This window comes from Pseudochaenichthys georgianus, unplaced genomic scaffold, assembly GCF_902827115.2.
Source record: "Pseudochaenichthys georgianus unplaced genomic scaffold, fPseGeo1.2 scaffold_485_arrow_ctg1, whole genome shotgun sequence".
Classification (NCBI taxonomy): domain Eukaryota; kingdom Metazoa; phylum Chordata; class Actinopteri; order Perciformes; family Channichthyidae; genus Pseudochaenichthys; species Pseudochaenichthys georgianus.
In genome coordinates, this window is record NW_027263049.1 from 47501 (window position 1) to 67369 (window position 19869).

Sequence of the window (19869 nt, forward strand, 5' to 3'; positions counted from 1 at the left end):
CATTAGAAACAGCTGATATCAGTCAGACTAAGGGGTACCCGGGGGGGGGGGGGGCTGAAGGAAGAGGACCATATCATTAGAAACAGCTGATATCAGTCGGACTAAGGGGTACCCGGGGGGGCTGAAGGAAGAGGACCATATCATTAGAAACAGCTGATATCAGTCAGACTAAGGGGTACCCGGGGGGGCTGAAGGAAGAGGACCATATCATTAGAAACAGCTGATATCAGTCAGACTAAGGGGTACCCGGGGGGGGGGGGCTGAAGGAAGAGGACTATATCATTAGGAACAGCTGATATCAGACAGACTAAGGGGTACCCGGGGGGGCTGAAGGAAGAGGACCATATCATTAGAAACAGCTGATATCAGTCAGACTAAGGGGTACCCGGGGGGGGGGGGCTGAAGGAAGAGGACTATATCATTAGGAACAGCTGATATCAGACAGACTAAGGGGTACCCGGGGGGGCTGAAGGAAGAGGACCATATCATTAGAAACAGCTGATATCAGTCGGACTAAGGGGTACCCGGGGGGGCTGAAGGAAGAGGACTATATCATTAGAAACAGCTGATATCAGTTAGACTAAGGGGGTACCCGGGGGGGGGGCTGAAGGAAGAGGACTATATCATTAGAAATAGCTGATATCAGACAGACTAAGGGGTACCCGGGGGGGCTGAATGGAGAGGACCATATCATTAGAAATAGCTGATATCAGACAGACTAAGGGGTACCCGGGGGGGCTGAAGGAAGAGGACCATATCATTAGAAACAGCTGATATCAGTTAGACTAAGGGGTACCCGGGGGGGCTGAAGGGAGAGGACTATATCATTAGAAACAGCTGATATCAGTCAGACTAAGGGGTACCCGGGGGGGCTGAAGGAAGAGGACTATATCATTAGAAACAGCTGATATCAGTTAGACTAAGGGGGTACCCGGGGGGGGGGCTGAAGGAAGAGGACTATATCATTAGAAATAGCTGATATCAGACAGACTAAGGGGTACCCGGGGGGGCTGAATGGAGAGGACCATATCATTAGAAATAGCTGATATCAGACAGACTAAGGGGTACCCGGGGGGGCTGAAGGAAGAGGACCATATCATTAGAAACAGCTGATATCAGTCGGACTAAGGGGTACCCGGGGGGGCTGAAGGAAGAGGACTATATCATTAGAAACAGCTGATATCAGTTAGACTAAGGGGTACCCGGGGGGGCTGAAGGGAGAGGACTATATCATTAGAAACAGCTGATAAGAGTCAGACTAAGGGGTACCCGGGGGGGCTGAAGGAAGAGGACCATATGATTAGAAACAGCTGATATCAGTCAGACTAAGGAGAACCCGGGGGGGCTGAAGGGAGAGGACTATATAATTATAAACAGCTGATATCAGTCAGACTAAGGGGTACCCGGGGGGGCTGAAGGGAGAGGACTATATCATTAGAAACAGCTGATATCAGTCAGAATAAAGGGTACCCGGGGGGGCTGAAGGAAGAGGACCATATCATTAGAAACAGCTGATATCAGTCGGACTAAGGGGTACCCGGGGGGGCTGAAGGAAGAGGACTATATCATTAGAAACAGCTGATATCAGTTAGACTAAGGGGGTACCCGGGGGGGGCTGAAGGAAGAGGACTATATCATTAGAAATAGCTGATATCAGACAGACTAAGGGGTACCCGGGGGGGCTGAATGGAGAGGACCATATCATTAGAAATAGCTGATATCAGACAGACTAAGGGGTACCCGGGGGGGCTGAAGGAAGAGGACCATATCATTAGAAACAGCTGATATCAGTCGGACTAAGGGGTACCCGGGGGGGATGAAGGAAGAGGACTATATCATTAGAAACAGCTGATATCAGTTAGACTAAGGGGTACCCGGGGGGGCTGAAGGGAGAGGACTATATCATTAGAAACAGCTGATATCAGTCAGACTAAGGAGAACCCGGGGGGGCTGAAGGGAGAGGACTATATCATTAGAAACAGCTGATATCAGTCAGACTAAGGGGTACCCGGGGGGGCTGAAGGGAGAGGACTATATCATTAGAAACAGCTGATATCAGTCAGAATAAAGGGTACCCGGGGGGGGGGGGGGGGGGTCTGAAGGAAGAGGACTATATCATTAGAAACAGCTGATATCAGTCAGACTAAGGGGTACCCGGGGGGGGGGGGGGGTCTGAAGGAAGAGGACCATATCATTAGAAACAGCTGATATCAGTCAGACTAAGGGGTACCCGGGGGGGCTGAAGGAAGAGGACTATATCATTAGAAACAGCTGATATCAGTCAGACTAAGGGGTACCCGGGGGGGCTGAAGGAAGAGGACCATATGATTAGAAACAGCTGATATCAGTCAGACTAAGGAGAACCCGGGGGGGCTGAAGGGAGAGGACTATATAATTAGAAACAGCTGATATCAGTCAGACTAAGGGGTACCCGGGGGGGCTGAAGGGAGAGGACTATATCATTAGAAACAGCTGATATCAGTCAGAATAAAGGGTACCCGGGGGGGCTGAAGGAAGAGGACCATATCATTAGAAACAGCTGATATCAGTCGGACTAAGGGGTACCCGGGGGGGCTGAAGGAAGAGGACTATATCATTAGAAACAGCTGATATCAGTTAGACTAAGGGGGTACCCGGGGGGGGTTGAAGGAAGAGGACTATATCATTAGAAATAGCTGATATCAGACAGACTAAGGGGTACCCGGGGGGGCTGAATGGAGAGGACCATATCATTAGAAATAGCTGATATCAGACAGACTAAGGGGTACCCGGGGGGGCTGAAGGAAGAGGACCATATCATTAGAAACAGCTGATATCAGTCGGACTAAGGGGTACCCGGGGGGGATGAAGGAAGAGGACTATATCATTAGAAACAGCTGATATCAGTTAGACTAAGGGGTACCCGGGGGGGCTGAAGGGAGAGGACTATATCATTAGAAACAGCTGATATCAGTCAGACTAAGGGGTAGCCGGGGGGGCTGAAGGAAGAGGACCATATGATTAGAAACAGCTGATATCAGTCAGACTAAGGAGAACCCGGGGGGGCTGAAGGGAGAGGACTATATCATTAGAAACAGCTGATATCAGTCAGACTAAGGGGTACCCGGGGGGGCTGAAGGGAAGAGGACTATATCATTAGAAACAGCTGATATCAGTCAGAATAAAGGGTACCCGGGGGGGGGGGGGGTCTGAAGGAAGAGGACTATATCATTAGAAACAGCTGATATCAGTCAGACTAAGGGGGTACCCGGGGGGGGGGGGGGGTCTGAAGGAAGAGGACCATATCATTAGAAACAGCTGATATCAGTCAGACTAAGGGGTACCCGGGGGGGCTGAAGGAAGAGGACTATATCATTAGAAACAGCTGATATCAGTCAGACTAAGGGGTACCCGGGGGGGCTGAAGGAAGAGGACTATATCATTAGAAACAGCTGATATCAGACAGACTAAGGGGTACCCGGGGGGGCTGAATGGAGAGGACCATATCATTAGAAATAGCTGATATCAGACAGACTAAGGGGTACCCGGGGGGGCTGAAGGAAGAGGACCATATCATTAGAAACAGCTGATATCAGTCGGACTAAGGGGTACCCGGGGGGGGCTGAAGGAAGAGGACTATATCATTAGAAACAGCTGATATCAGTTAGACTAAGGGGTACCCGGGGGGGCTGAAGGAAGAGGACCATATCATTAGAAACAGCTGATATCAGTCGGACTAAGGGGTACCCGGGGGGGCTGAAGGAAGAGGACTATATCATTAGAAACAGCTGATATCAGACAGACTAAGGGGTACCCGGGGGGGCTGAAGGAAGAGGACCATATCATTAGAAACAGCTGATATCAGTCGGACTAAGGGGTACCCGGGGGGGCTGAAGGAAGAGGACTATATCATTAGAAACAGCTGATATCAGTCAGACTAAGGGGTACCCGGGGGGGGCTTAAGGGAGAGGACTATATCATTGGAAACAGCTGATATCAGTCAGACTAAGGGGTACCCGGGGGGGCTGAAGGGAGAGGACTATATCATTAGAAACAGATGATATCAGTCGGACTAAGGGGAACCCGGGGGGGGCTTAAGGGAGAGGACTATATCATTGGAAACAGCTGATATCAGTCAGACTAAGGGCTACCCGGGGGGGCTGAAGGGAGAGGACTATATCATTAGAAACAGCTGATATCAGTCAGACTAAGGGGTACCCGGGGGGGCTGAAGGAAGAGGACTATATCATTAGAAACAGCTGATATCAGTCAGACTAAGGGGTACCCGGGGGGGCTGAAGGAAGAGGATTATATCATTAGAAACAGCTGATATCAGTCAGACTAAGGGGTACCGGGGGGGGGGGGGGGGGGGGGGGGGTTCTGAAGGAAGAGGACCATATGATTAGAAACAGCTGATATCAGTCAGACTAAGGGGTACCGGGGGGGTACCCGGGGGGGGGGGGGGGTCTGAAGGAAGAGGACCATATGATTAGAAACAGCTGATATCAGTCAGACTAAGGGGTACCCGGGGGGGGGTCTGAAGGGAGAGGACCATATCATTAGAAACAGCTGATATCATTCAGAATAAGGGGTACCCGGGGGGGGGGGGGTCTGAAGGAAGAGGACCATATCATTAGAAACAGCTGATATCAGTCAGAATAAGTGGTACCCGGGGAGGGGGGGGTCTGAAGGAAGAGGACCATATCATTAGAAACAGCTGATATCAGTCAGAATAAGGGGTACCCGGGGGGGCTGAAGGAAGAGGACTTCTCTGCTATCGGGGAAGTGGTCCAGCTGGAGTTTAACGGGCGGCCACACAAACCCTCCATAGCTTCATTTCCTGGTGGATGTGAGGAGACAATAAAGACAAATCAATAAAGTTCAAGCTGTATTTTAACATGATTGTTAAAATGCAATACCACTAAATGTGTTTAAAGGCCCTGACTGATATTGAGTGTCGTTACATGATTCCTCAGAAAGGTAAATGATAGAATATTTCTGTTAGTCATGCTAGCTGGGAACTGTGACGTGTTCAGATTAGAAATCTCTAACAATCCCTGTGGATGGGAAATGAAGCAGCCACTTCTCGTGCTCATCGCTCAGTACCTGACACATGTGCAGTGTTGCCATCGAAAAAGAGAGTCATGTTGGAGTTGGGTAACTTAGCAGTGACTCCAGCCGGGTCCTTGGAGAGCTCCACGCCGTGATGCGGCTGAGGCGCGCTGTTGAGCACCAGAGCTTTATCGCCAACCTACACAGACAGACAGACAGACAGACAGACAGACAGACACACACACACAGGGAATTGAACACCTGAACGCTGCCTTGTGTTTCATACGAGTAAATATAACAACCAATAGAAAAAGACAAGACGCTTCGTATGCCTCTCATTGGCAGAAAGGAATAATTGTAGGGTTTTTAGAATGAATGTAGTTCTTCTATTTGATGCTGCTCTACAAAGTGAGTGCACGTTAAATACAGCAACACAAAGTGATCAAGCCCCCCACCCTGTGCCCTGCTCTTCCTCACCCGAACTCTTCCTCCTTGCTCCAGATACATGGTCACACCTGGCAGCGACAGGATCAGGTGGTCCAGAAGAGGAACATCTGTACGCCGGCGCTCCCTGAAAGCCGCCATGAGGTTGAAGCTGGCGCTGCCTTCAGGCTCCATCAGACTGTAGGCACAGCGATGCTGGACAGAGTGCACTGCTCCGTGGAAACCGATCACCGTGGAGCCCGTCACCGTGCACACCACCGGAGCCTCAGGGGCCTCAGGGGCCTGAGGGGCCTCAGGGGCCTCAGGAGTAGGGGCAGGAGTAGGGGCAGGAGTAGGGGCAGGAGCAGGGGCAGGAGTAAGGGCAGGAGTAGGGGTAGGGGCAGGAGTAGGGGCAGGAGTAGGGGCAGGAGTAGGGGCAGGAGTAAGGGCAGGAGTAGGGGCAGGAGTAGGGGTAGGGGCAGGAGTAGGGGCAGGAGTAGGGGCAGGAGTAGGGGCAGGAGTAAGGGCAGGAGCATGGGCAGGAGTAAGGGCAGGAGTAGGGGCAGGAGCAGGGGCAGGAGTAAGGGCAGGAGTAGGGGCAGGAGTAGGGGTAGGGGCAGGAGTAGGGGCAGGAGTAGGGGCAGGAGTAGGGGCAGGAGTAAGGGCAGGAGCATGGGCAGGAGTAGGGGCAGGAGTAGGGGCAGGAGTAGGGGCAGGAGTAGGGGCAAGAGGAGGGGCAGGAGTAGGGGCAGGAGTAGGGGCAGGAGTAGGGGCAGGAGTAAGGGCAGGAGCATGGGCAGGAGTAGGGGCAGGAGTAGGGGCAGGAGTAGGGGCAGGAGTAGGGTCAGGAGGAGGGGCAGGAGTAGGGGCAGGAGTAGGGGCAGGAGTAGGGGCAGGAGTAAGGGCAGGAGTAGGGGCAGGAGTAAGGGCAGGAGTAGGGGCAGGAGTAGGGGCAGGAGTAGGGGCAGGAGTAAGGGCAGGAGTAGGGGCAGGAGTAAAGGAAGGAGTAGGGGCAGGAGTAGGGGCAGGAGTAAGGGCAGGAGTAAGGGCAGGAGTAGGGGCAGGAGTAGGGGCAGGAGTAGGGGCAGTAGTAGGGGCAGGAGTAGGGCAGGAGTAAGGGCAGGAGTAAGGGCAGGAGTAGGGGCAGGAGTAGGGGCAGGAGTAAGGGCAGGAGTAGGGGCAGGAGTAGGGGCAGGAGTAAGGGCAGGAGTAGGGGCAGGAGTAAGGGCAGGAGTAGGGGCAGGAGTAAGGGCAGGAGTAGGGGCAGGAGTAGGGGCAGGAGTAGGGGAAGGAGTAGGAGTAGGAGTAGAGGCAGGAGTAGGGGCAGGAGTAGGGGCAGGAGTAGGGGCAGGAGTAGGGGCAGGAGTAAGGGCAGGAGTAGAGGCAGGAGCAGGGGCAGGAGCAGCGCACCTGAATGACATTCAATTCAAAGGTTTTATTGTCATATTTCATTTCATTTCATTTCAAACCTTTATTTAACCAGATTGGTCCCATTGAGATCATAGATCTCTTTTTCAAGGGAGACCTGCATATGCATATGACTAAAGCTACAGTGTAGAAATGTTAATATGTTGCATTATGGGTAATGTTGCAGCTCAACTCGACTTGGGACAACCGGATATCTGCGGTGTGGTCTTATGGACGCAGAACTACAATACTGATGGAGCTGGCCTCGGAGGATTGAACGTGAAAGGCACGGAGGAGAGGTCAAAGGATGTCTTTATAGGAACACTGCGCACACACCGAGACGCTGTGCGTCCATCGGGATCTCCGTTCATAACGTGTCCCTCACGAGGCCCACCATGGCAAAGAAGGGCAATGGGAAATAAGTGGAGAACGTTTTTTAGGATGTATAGACTGCACCGTCAAACTATATTCTTAAGAGGGACTGATGAAAATGAAATTATTGACACAGTTAAAAAACTTAAGAGTAAAAGGTCTACAGACTGTCATGATATTGACATGTATACAGTTAAAAACATTATTGAATGTATAGCCAAACCACTAACTCACATCTGTAATCAGTCAATACAAACCGGTGTATTTCCAAATAAAATGAAAACGGCTAAAGTCATACCAATACATAAATCTGGAGATAAACATGTACTGTCAAACTATAGACTAATTTCATTGCTCTCACAGTTTTCTAAAATACTGGAAAAAATCTACTATACAAGACTAAATGACTTCATCACCAAACATAACATACTCTATGAACAACAATATGGTTTCAGAGCAAACAGAACTACATCATTTGCAGTTATAGAATGTATGGAACACATTACTAAGGCAATAGAAAAGAAAGAATATGCAATAGGGATATTTCTGGACCTTAAAAAAGCATTTGACACGGTTGACCATGAATTATTAATTAAAAAACTACAGAGATATGGCATTAGAGGTGTTGCACTATCATGGCTATGCAGCTACCTACACAACAGGGAATAGTACGTTGAACTACAAAGCCATAAATCACAACTACTGCAGGTTACATGTGGGGGGCCTCAGGGCTCAGTCTTGGGGCCATTACAATTTATTCTGTATATTAACAATATATGTGAAGTATCAAAAATTATTAAAACCATTCTTTTTGCAGACGACACAAGTCTACTCTGCTGTGGGGACGATTTAGAACAGCTATTGGTCACAATGGAGAAGGAACTGAGCAGGATGAAGATCTGGTTTGACCAAAATAAATTAACATTGAACGCAAGCAAAACCAAACTCATTATATTTGGGAATCGATCGACCAATACAGAGAAGAAACTCACTATAATTGGCGTCCAATTAGAAAGAGTATCGGAAATAAAGTTCCTTGGAGTAATCATAGACAATAAATTAAGTTTGAAACCACATATAAGCTATATCAAAGCCAAAATATCCAAATCAATAGCAATTCTGAATAAAGCCAAATACCTAATTAATCAAGCTTCTTTGTTTATGCTGTACTGCTCCTTCATACTTCCATACATGATGTATTGTGTGGAAGTTTGGGGGAACACATATAAAACAAATACACATCCTATCTTCGTCCTGCAAAAAAGAGCCATACGAGTTATACATAAAACTACCTACAGAGAACCAACAAATAAATTGTTCATCAAACTAAAAATACTAAAACTACAATACCTGGTTGACTATAAAACTATTCAAATGATGTTCAAAGCCGAAAATCAACAATTACCTCATAATATCCAGGGACTGTATTTTCAAAAAACCACCCGTACGAACAAATGCCAAACTTCATTGCATCTCATCAAAAGGTGTTAGTCTGTGGAAGTCTATCTAAAATGAAATTATTATTTAGGAGTCAAATCATTAATGGTTATGAACAGGACCTGTAAAATCCCATTTGTTGTTATTTCTTGTAATTGTAAAAAGTAATTTCTTTCTGATTATTTTGTAAAAAAAGAAAGAAAAAAAAGAAAAGATTAACAAGAAAAACATGTCGCTGATGACGATGACCTAATGTTTTATAAGAAACAATTATGTTAGAGGGGGTAGGACCAGAAAAGTTTTTTTAAGCTTCTTCTTGCCCCTGTTGAACATGAACAGAGACTATCTGAAAATTATTATTATTTTTTTTTTTGTTTGTTATTATTTGTTTTTTTGGTACTTTGTTATAATTATTAATCTGAGTGAAAAAAAGAGAATATATATATTATTGTTATATTTTTTTGTTTCTGACATGTTCAATAAATTGACTAAACTAAACACCGTTCCCCAGCTGATCAGAAACAATAACGGATGGACTGGAAACCCCTTTCCACTGAAAGGAGAGCGTGTTAGTTGGGACGGTTGGTTCTCCGTGTTGGACCAGCTACCTGTTCATTCGACTGCACTGTTTCCGTCCCTGCATTTTCCAGCAAAGCCAGCTCAGGCAAAACCTACAGCAATGGCGGGCTGCATTGGAGCTGTGCTCTCATTGCTCTTCTTCAGGTCCAGGTTGATCTGTTCCCACTAGGATTCAGAGGCATCCACCGTTGCTTTAGAGGCAGTCAGTGATTCACTGCTGACTGTCTCCAAAGCAACAGATGCAGATCTCCCCAGTGATTCACATTCTGTTCAGTTTTAATGTGCAATGTTTGACGTTACTTGCAAACGTTTTCCTGTGTCATATGGATGATGTTAGCATAGCCAGTCTGATGAAGCAGCAACCAGATTAGAGCCATCAAACTAAATTAAACATATTTATAATACAACACATGATGAACATTAGATGGTTACGCGTTTTAATTATTCTCCATGAATGCTTTGTATGAGCACATGTTGCTATCATTGTGTCATTTGGCCTTTCTACCGGCGTTCTTTCAATAGGATTTCACTTGTGATCTGATATGACAGCTCGTGTAGCCTACGGTATGAAGTGATCACACCTGAAAGCTGGTATGAAAACAACAGGAGAACGGGTCGTGCTGCTCCTCAAAGCGGGCCATGAGAGAGAGCGTATCTCTACGGCTCTAGTGATCTGACCCAGCCTCCACACAGACCTGGTCCTTGGTTCCAGTCCAGCAGTGCTCTGGTTCCTAACACGAACCAGTTCTGCTCATGGAAACCATGAAAGGACTGGAGAGCTATCGGGCACTAGCTCTGAACTGACCCTGGAACTGCTTTGGTGGAAAGGGGTGATAGAAATAGGAACAGATTCATCAATAACTGCAATAATCCTCAGGTGGATAATATCCTCCCTCTCTCATGGAGGGTTCGATCACATGGGACACTTTATTCAAATCAGTCAGACCTTTAGTCCTGATAGAAAGAGCACATATTTACGTGTTGTCCGCTTGGCAAACCTCCTCGGGCCCACATGCTAGGACATTAGCGAGGACTGCAGACAGAGAACAGACTTCAACAGAGCAGGGCTCTGCGCTGGGCCCTAAGTTGGGCATCTCTGAACCCGGCATTATAGCGCCACCTTGGGGGAGAATGGAGGTAATGACATTACACTTCAGTGACTACAGGCAGAAGTTAAGATAGGGCAACAACAGACATGACAAGTATCACATTTAACTTAGAGCAGGGGTGCCCAACCAGTCGACCGCGTGACCCCATGTGTCGGGGCGTGGCTGTGGGCAGTGGGCACTAGTTAGCTGACGTTGTCCGTGAAGGCTTCAGAGACTGGATATATCCCCCCCCTCTCTCTCTCTCTGGTAGCTGAAATGGGGAATATATCGGTGATGAATGAAACCGGAAACCGGAAACAGACGTAGGCAAGATCCTCAGCTCGATGATTGGATGGTTTAGCCGCAATGCATGCTGGGATTTGGTGTTTATGTGATGTGAAATCTGAAAACGTTTTTTAAAAATATAATAACACTTTATTCCGAGTGTGCTTTCTTTTCTCTTTGAAAGTCAGCACATAACGGCATTGTAATACACGGTTCGGCTGCATTAAGTATTACATATCTGCCGTAGTTCTGTATTTATAGAGCCCTGAGGAGAAGACTTCTGGACAAACATGAGGAACTGAAAACGTGACGTGGATCATAAATATATCAGCCATTAAACAACATCTTACATTTCTTTTCACACAATACGTCTCCTTGCAGTATCAACACTAATTCGGTTCACTTTTATATTTGATCCAATTGTAGATAGGCTGTATTTACACCATAACGGTAATCAGCTGATAGAAAGGGACACCTGGTGGTTAAAGCACGTTATTGAATTTTATTATTTTATTATTAACTAAAGCAAATAAAGAGAGCAGGTCTGTTATACTGAGTGATATATATTATACACACTGCTCTGCTTTCTGCACGGACCTCACAGCTGGTCTCTCTGGAAACATCGCGTCACGATGAGAGCAGTTTCTAAAATAATATCCAGGGAATGCATGCAGAGCTGTGATTGGCTGAGATCAGTCCGGCCGTGCGTCACGCCTCCACCGTTCCCAGAACGTGGAGGACCCATCAGTGTATCCTCAGTTATAGCTCCTCCAGAGAGCCTCCTCTCTCCTCTCTCCTCGGTTAGAGCTCCTCCAGAGAGCCTCCTGCGTGCATTTAGAGAAATGAGATGTCCTTCAACATGGCGCACTGAAATTCATTTCCGGGTCACTACCGGAGGACCGAGGAGTCAAGGAGTCGAGAAGGGGAAATTTGAGTATTGAGAAGCCTTCCGTGTCAACAGGAGTGACAGTCCGCACACACACAAGACCGCAATTATGGCAGAACCAAAAAAGCCCAAAATATATCGGGAGGCGTGTTGCACTGCAGGTTCAAACCCCGCTGCAGTCAGCATGTCGTTGTGTCCCTGAGACATTTCACCCCGTGGGGATTGCCCACAGTGTTGAGTATGTACGTCGCTTTGGATAAAAGCCTCTAACAAGTAACATGTCATGGAGTGTGCTCATCTCCAGGTTCATGTGTATTATTTGAGACACTTCAACCCAAATTGTTCCAGTGGGGATTGCCCACAGTGTTGACAACAAGCGACATGTGATGTAATGTGATGTAATGTAATGTGATGTAATGTAATGTGATGTAATGTGATGTAATATAATGTGATGTAATGTAATGTGATGTAATGTGATGTAATATAATGTGATGTAATGTAATGTGATGTAATGTAATGTGATGTAATGTGATGTAATGTGATGTAATGTGATGTAATGTAATGTAATGTAATGTAATGTGATGTAATGTGATGTAATGTGATGTAATGTAATGTGATGTAATGTAATGTGATGTAATGTGATGTAATGTAATGTGATGTAATGTGATGTAATGTAATGTGATGTAATGTAATGTAATGTGATGTAACGTGATGTAACGTAATGTGATGTAATGTGATGTAATGTGATGTAATGTAATGTAATGTGATGTGATGTGATGTAATGTAATGTGATGTGATGTAATGTGATGTAATGTAATGTAATGTGATGTAACGTGATGTAACGTAATGTAACGTGATGTAACGTGATGTAATGTAATGTGATGTAATGTGATGTAATGTAATGTAATGTGATGTAATGTGATGTAATGTAATGTGATGTAATGTGATGTAATGTGATGTAATGTAATGTGATGTAATGTGATGTAATGTAATGTAATGTAATGTAATGGGATGTATTGTAATGTGATGTAATGTAATGTGATGTAATGTAATGTGATGTAATGTAATGTGATGTAATGTGATGTAATGTAATGTGATGTAATGTAATGTGATGTGATGTGATGTAATGTAATGTGATGTAATGTGATGTGATGTAACGTAATGTGATGTAATGTAATGTGATGTAATGTAATGTAATGTGATGTAATGTAATGTGATGTAATGTGATGTAATGTAATGTAATGTAATGTGATGTAATGTAATGTGATGTAACGTAATGTGATGTAATGTAATGTGATGTAATGTAATGTAACGTGATGTGACGTGATGTAACGTAATGTGATGTAATGTGATGTGATGTGATGTAATGGGATGTAATGTGATGTAATGTGATGTAATGTAATGTAATGTGATGTAATGTAATGTGATGTAATGTGATGTAATGTGATGTGATGTAATGTGTTGTAATGTAATGTAATGTGATGTGATGTGATGTAATGTAATGTGATGTAATGTGATGTAATGTAATGGGATGTGATGTAATGTGATATAATGTAATGTAATGTAATGTGATGTAAGGTAATGTGATGTAATGTAATGTAATGTGATGTAAGGTAATGTGATGTAATGTAATGTGATGTAATGTAATGTAATGTGATGTAATGTGATGTGATGTAATGTGATGTAATGTGATGTGATGTAATGTGATGTAATGTAATGTGATGTGATGTAATGTGATGTGATGTGATGTAATGTGATGTAATGTAATGTAATGTGATGTAATGTGATGTGATGTAATGTGATGTAATGTAATATGATGTGATGTGATGTAATGTGATGTGATGTGATGTAATGTAATGTGATGTAATGTGATGTAATGTGATGTAATGTAATGTGATGTAATGTGATGTGATGTAATGTAATGTGATGTAATGTAATGTGATGTAATGTGATGTAATGTAATGTGATGTAATGTGATGTAATGTAATGTGTTGTAATGTAATGTGATGTAATGTGATGTAATGTGATGTAATGTGATGTAATGTAATGTGATGTAATGTGATGTAATGTAATGTGATGTAATGTAATGTGATGTAATGTAATGTAATGTGATGTAATGTGATGTAATGTAATGTAATGTGATGTAATGTAATGTGATGTAATGTAATGGGATGTAATGTAATGTAATGTAATGGGATGTAATGTAATGTAATGTGATGTAATGTAATGTAATGTAATGTGATGTAATGTAATGTAATATGATCTTCACTCCGAGTGGGAGGATAATAATTTTTTTGTTTATTCCAATTCAAAGTCCATCTATCTCATCTGCAATGCGAGCGTGGCTTTACCGAAGAAGGGTAAGAGATGAGATTGTTTTGCTTAATATTTTAAGTTTTGTTTCCCGTGGGAACACCGTCCTGTTGCATGTCTTTGTTTTCTTCTGGTATGTGTTTTCCACCCTCCGCGGACTGGCCATCTGGAGAGTCTGCAGAATCACAGAACGGCCGGTCGTCAAGGGCCGGCTTTATTCGCTGACAGCTGTCACCGCCCTTCATTTTGTACGTCTTTAAAAGGCATCATTGAAGTTGCACCGACAGAGGTCCGCCGTTTCCCCGCAGCGAGGCTCCTCCCAGTTGACAGTTCACTACCCCCCCCCCCTCTATTTGGACTGGTAGATCTCGGCAGTCTGGCAACTTTAAAAGTAGCTCTTGGTTCAAAAAGGTTGGGCACCCCTGAATTAGAGGATCCCTTTCTTTGGGAACCCCAGACCAGCTTACCTGAGCCTCTGCATCCACTCAGGTCTCGATAAGTAGATGCTCCTGCAGGTGACCTCCCGGTATCCATCACCGTGCCATCGACTTTTGTAGACATTTCCTAGTAAAGGAATAAACAGAATATATTTGTATGTATATTATTTATTTAACAGGGACATTGCACACTAAGAACCAGTTCTGTAAATGTGCCAGAGTTAGCCAAGAGGCTCTTTTACGTCTGTAGCCCCTGGACAGATGTTTGAACCTTAAAAACACATTTAAAATAACTAGTAAACACAATCATTAAAAACAAAGGTAACCTCAAACTGTGAACATGAATGAAAGTGTTCTCTAGAGGCCACTTGTGATATATCTCCTCCGATGTTAGGGCATGCAGTGACAGTGAGAGCAGTGGGGAGCTGCTTCATTATTCCAGATTGATGTTTCAAATGAACTCCTTTGTCCACTTGAGGGCAGGAAGGAGCAGAACCACCAGCCCCTGGTGCTGTGAGTCCAGCCTGCCCCGTTAGCTCTGCATGCTAGCAGCTACATGTGGTGTCACTGATACTAACTCTCTGTGTCTTCATGCTAACACATGACGCTGAGTGACTTCTGCTTCCTGAAACTCTAAGGCTGAGTATGACATTATGTCTGACACCTATCTCTGTTTAGAAGTGAACATAAGAAGAGGGTTTTAAAAGGAGAGGCTTCGAGGAGCAAACAGACTGCTGCACGTGGTCTTCTCCATTCACCTATCCATGCTGAACTGAAAGCTTGTTCTGTATCCATATGAATGATGTCTGATGGTGATACAAAGGAACAATGGATCACACACAGCCTCAGTTCTCATCTCTCAGGGTGGTTAGGGCACAGAAGTCTTCTCAGGGATCAGTTCTCATTCAGAGCGAGTGTGAGGAAGGCTGGAAGACAGCAGCTTCCTAACATAGAGGATTTAGGATATGAGTTTCCCACACAGAAACAATCAGGAACACATTGCATTGGTATCGGGACCTGACAGATTGTTACTCTAAATATCGGTGAGGCTGAAGGGTGAGGGAATTTTCCGGTTTTGGGACCAAATTAACATGGGATCACTCCGGTCATTGTACGTACTTCGTCTCACTGGAATATTAACGGTCAGATTGAATACAACATCGACCCAATTTCTCCGGTCAATGACGGGAGAGTTTTGAAAGTGACAAAACACTGTTCCACACATTTAGAAACAATTAAACAATTAAACAATGTTTACCAATGATTCATGCACCTTCCCTGGCTTGTAAAATGCGGTGATGTGCCCTGGAGGTATCAGACTATTTCAAACATGTATACCCCGGTGCTGTGAAGCAGCCTGTTCTCTGGGTGCAGTCTGGGTGCAAGAGCCATGCGCTGCAAGGATCTCTCTGGCTGCTCTCTCCCTCTATTCACAGCACTTTCCCCCAGCTTTCAAAGACTTATTGCTGGGTGGAAGAGCCATGAGCATCACCCTGGGTCTCTGCCTGTGTGCCTGTGAGTGTGAGACCCTGCTATCAGCAGTGACTCTGCTGTACTTATCTTCTTGTACATTTCATGAGTCAAATGTGGACGAAATGGACAGTTTCCTGTCCATATTACTGGCTGTTTATGCAGTCAAATGCGCATTGGAATTAAAACAGTTTAATGCACTTTTAACAATCATATACCCACGATTCAAGCTGCTTTCCTGGGTTACAAAGTGCTGTGAAGCAGCCTGCTCTCTGGGTGCAGTCTGGGTGCGAGAGCCATGTGCTGCAAGGAGCTCTCTGTGTCTCTGTGTGAGTCTCACACCCCGCTTCTCTCTGGCTGCTCTCTCCCTGTATTCACAGCACTTTCCCCCAGCTTTCAAAGACTCATTGCTGGGTAGAAAAGCCTTGTGCATCACCCTGGATCTCTGCCTAGGTGCCTGTGAGTGTGAGACCCTGCTAACAGCAGTGAACCTGCTGCCAGCATTACGTATTAATCAGGCGTTTTAACACTTTTTTCCATGAAAATGATTTTTATTCACTATCATGGGGCTATATAAATCAAATTCCGGGTAATTCGGAGCACAATTGTATCTTTTACTATTTATATGTATTTGTATTATATATTTTTGGGATATAAAAGTGACATTTCTGGGTGACTTTGTCAGTTTATGGAGCTTAGCCCACAATTCCTGGAGGTTCCAGGCCGAATTTGGGAGCTCATAGGCGGCCTGCCATGCACCCCCACCCGTGGAAAGAAGAAAAAAGTAAAGAAAACGGTCAATTATATCTTAAAATAATCAAAGATGAAGTTTAAAAAAATTCTCAAAAAAACGGAGAAGGGGCTCAAAAAAGCTCAACCCTTCGGCGCTTCGGGCCGAAGCCCCGGAGACTTTTCCACTCCCCCGTTGCAACTTACAACGGAGAGGGGAATCCAAGACTCCCCTTCTTCGTCAAAAAAAATTCCTTTCCTCATTTTCAAGCTAACATCTGCACGAAATCGAGTGTGAGGAAGGCTGGAAGACAGCAGCTTTCTAACATAGAAGATTTAGGATATGCGTTTCCCACACAGAAACAATCAGGAACACATTGCATTGGTATCGGGACCTGACAGATTGTTACTCTAAACATCGGTGGGGCTGAAGGGTTAGGGTTAGGTAACAGCCTCATGTCATACTTACTAAACTATCAGAAAACGGACGGCCAGCATAATTATAGAAATGAAGACCAGTTTGTAAACCATGATTGTAGAATGTCCAAGCCATCTGAAAGCAGGAACAGAGAGAGAAATATCAGGAAATGCTTCCAACATTTTACAAATAAACTTTGATTTGAAGTTGTCTTTGCCACACAATGTCTTTGAAATGTTCATTTTGTACAAACAGCTGGAGAGCCAGTCGGTGTGTGACAGGGATCGGATCAGGACTCACATCACCTGTCGCACCACTTTTGAACCTTAAATACAGGTAACCCAGTGACCGGGTTTTGATGTTCACAAATTGTGGGCGAGGGTTCAATGTGCTTATTCTTATGCTGTATTCCAGATTGTCTGAAGCCACCCCGTCGTTGGTCATCATACAGTCAATGCCGTCCTCAGTTGGGGCATTTTTGAAACAAACTTCAACCTTATTGGCCATCTTCACCTGCAAAAACAAAAAAAGGAACTACATTATGAAGGCTTTCACTCCACCGTTTCTTCTCCTCAAATGTCTGAGCTGCAAGGTGTGCTTTTAGCGACGGAGAAAGAAGATAGGATCAATTATGAGATCAAAACCTTTCTACAAGCCGCTGTCCAACAACTCTTTATGTCTCCTTTCATACAGAGACACATGTGGAATCAAAGTCTGAGCTTTGACTAGGTTCTGGGCACATTCAGGAGCAGGTGACCCGCTGACCTGAGAGGGCGTGTAAGGGTGGAGCAGCTGTGTGTAATATGTGTAACATGTGTATGTGTAATATGTGTATTATATGTATTATGTGTAATATGTGTAATATGTGTATTATGTGTATTATGTGTAACATGTGTAATATGTGTATTATGTGTATTATGTGTATTATGTGTATTATGTGTATTATGTGTATTATGTGTAATATGTGTAATATGTGTATTATGTGTATTATGTGTATTATGTGTATTATGTGTATTATGTGTAATATGTGTATTATGTGTATTATGTGTATTATGTGTATTATGTGTATTATGTGTAATATGTGTAATATGTGTAATATGTGTATTATGTGTATTATGTGTATCATGTGTACCATCTTAAAGGACAGAGAACACGACACCATTGGTCGATGTGAGTGCTCGTATATCCTGAAATCGTTTTAAATGTTGCCAGTTTTTGAATGATTTTAATAGTTTGTTTTACTTCGCATATTGACTGGCTAATGTGCCATTTTATTTGTGTTTTACAGCTGTATTTGTCTGCCTTTCATGTCTGTGTTTTATATGTTGTAACTTTGTACATGCTGCCCTTCTTGGCCAGGTCACTCTTGGAAAAGAGATTTTAATCTCAATGAGTTTTTTACCTGGTTAAATAAAGGATATATATATTATGTGTATTATGTGTAATATGTGTATTATGTGTAATATGTGTTGTATGTGTATTATGTGTAATATGTGTATTATGTGTATTATGTGTAATATGTGTAATATGTGTATTATGTGTATTGTGTGTATTATGTGTATCATGTGTAATATGTGCAATATGTGTATTATGTGTATTACGTGTAATATGTGTAATATGTGTAATATGTGTATTATGTGTATTATGTGTATTATGTGTAATATGTGTATTACGTGTAATATGTGTAATATGTGTAATATGTGTAATAATGCCAGTCCTCAGCAGTCAGTGTGTGTGCTGGATGATCACAGGAAACACAGGCAGGGGTTCATTGTACTCACGTGTACCCAGGTGTATGTTTTTCCATAGAAAGTGATGGGCAGGGCGCTGATGTCGATGTTTCCACCAGGAGCATTCAGAGTGACCCTTACAGAGGCAGAGAGCTCCATCTGGCTGGCAGCAACTGCAGGTGTTCCAGGAGAAACACATCCATCAGGAACAACCTGAACACTCATCGCTCCCTGAAGCCTCTCCTCTGACTTGAAGTGACACTCATCAGTGCAATGAGTGAATAACGATGTACATATTTGTTCTGTAAACATGTGCTCCTTCAGGGTGAATGTATACAGGGTATCTGGGTTCTGTGCCATTCATAAATACAAGTGGTTGAAGGCTAACCCCCTCATTACCTCAAGCCATCAACATGTTGAATAAGAGCTCGTTCACATTTATATTGATTTCATGGATGAGCTCATGTTTTAAAAGTCTATCATTCAAACATTATATTGTTTTATTTGCACAAAGAAGACAGTAGAGTAGTGCGGGGCTATTACACACTCGCAGTGACTCTGCACAGAGGACTTGACTTTGAAACACATTCATAATGCCTTTCAAACACATGTTGTTTGTCACAGTGAAGCCTGCGATGCTGCTTACCTGCCAGCAGGAGGAGCAGCTTCATGACTCTGCAGAGGAAGAGGCACACACACCGGGTTAACGCACGATAACACACAATAACAGCGTACACAATGAAGGGTCCTCGGCAGGAAGTGGTTCATACACTTCCTGAAGATTCAAAACAAAGTTCTCTAATCCCGTCAAATGCTCCCTGACTGGTTCCCTGATGCCACCACTTTAGTGACGCAAAGAGGCTGTGAACAAGACTGAGACATTGAGATGAGAAGACATACTGGTGCAGTGGCGGTTCTAGACCAATTTGACTGGGGGGGCCAGGCTGGGGATAAATGCAGGACGAAAAAGACAAAGACTGTATGAAGTAATTGTGCATACACCTAAGAAAACAATGCAATACAGTTTTTGGTATTTGTTTCATTTCACATTATTATATGCTGACCTTTAACCTCTGTGCGCTGTTTGGGTCTGTGGGACCCGCGTTCAGTGTTTACTAAAAGAACATGTATGCAATTTAATTATTTGAACCTGATTTATTTAGTGGGGGTCCTCACCTCCTCTAGGGGGGTCCTCACCTCCTCTAGGGGGGTCCGGGGGCATGCATCAATCTGGAGCACTTTGAGAGCAACATCAAAGTATGGA

The 19869-nt window shown here is 44.3% G+C and overlaps 1 protein-coding gene across 1 annotated transcript in view; it reads right to left on the reverse strand.

The window, feature by feature from the left end:
- LOC117442840 (uncharacterized) overlaps positions 1 to 19276 on the reverse strand; it is a 39820-nt gene extending 20544 nt beyond the window's left edge. Inside the window, exons 1-7 of the mRNA XM_034078802.2 lie at positions 19252 to 19276; positions 18663 to 18778; positions 17176 to 17388; positions 9346 to 9414; positions 5509 to 6864; positions 5086 to 5230; positions 4723 to 4819 (exon numbers count right to left, since the gene is read on the reverse strand). Of these exons, the coding sequence (XP_033934693.1) occupies positions 4723 to 4819; positions 5086 to 5230; positions 5509 to 6864; positions 9346 to 9414; positions 17176 to 17388; positions 18663 to 18778; positions 19252 to 19276 (2021 nt within the window). The remainder of the gene's footprint in view (positions 1 to 4722; positions 4820 to 5085; positions 5231 to 5508; positions 6865 to 9345; positions 9415 to 17175; positions 17389 to 18662; positions 18779 to 19251) is intronic.
- Between the last annotated feature and the right edge of the window lie 593 nt (positions 19277 to 19869).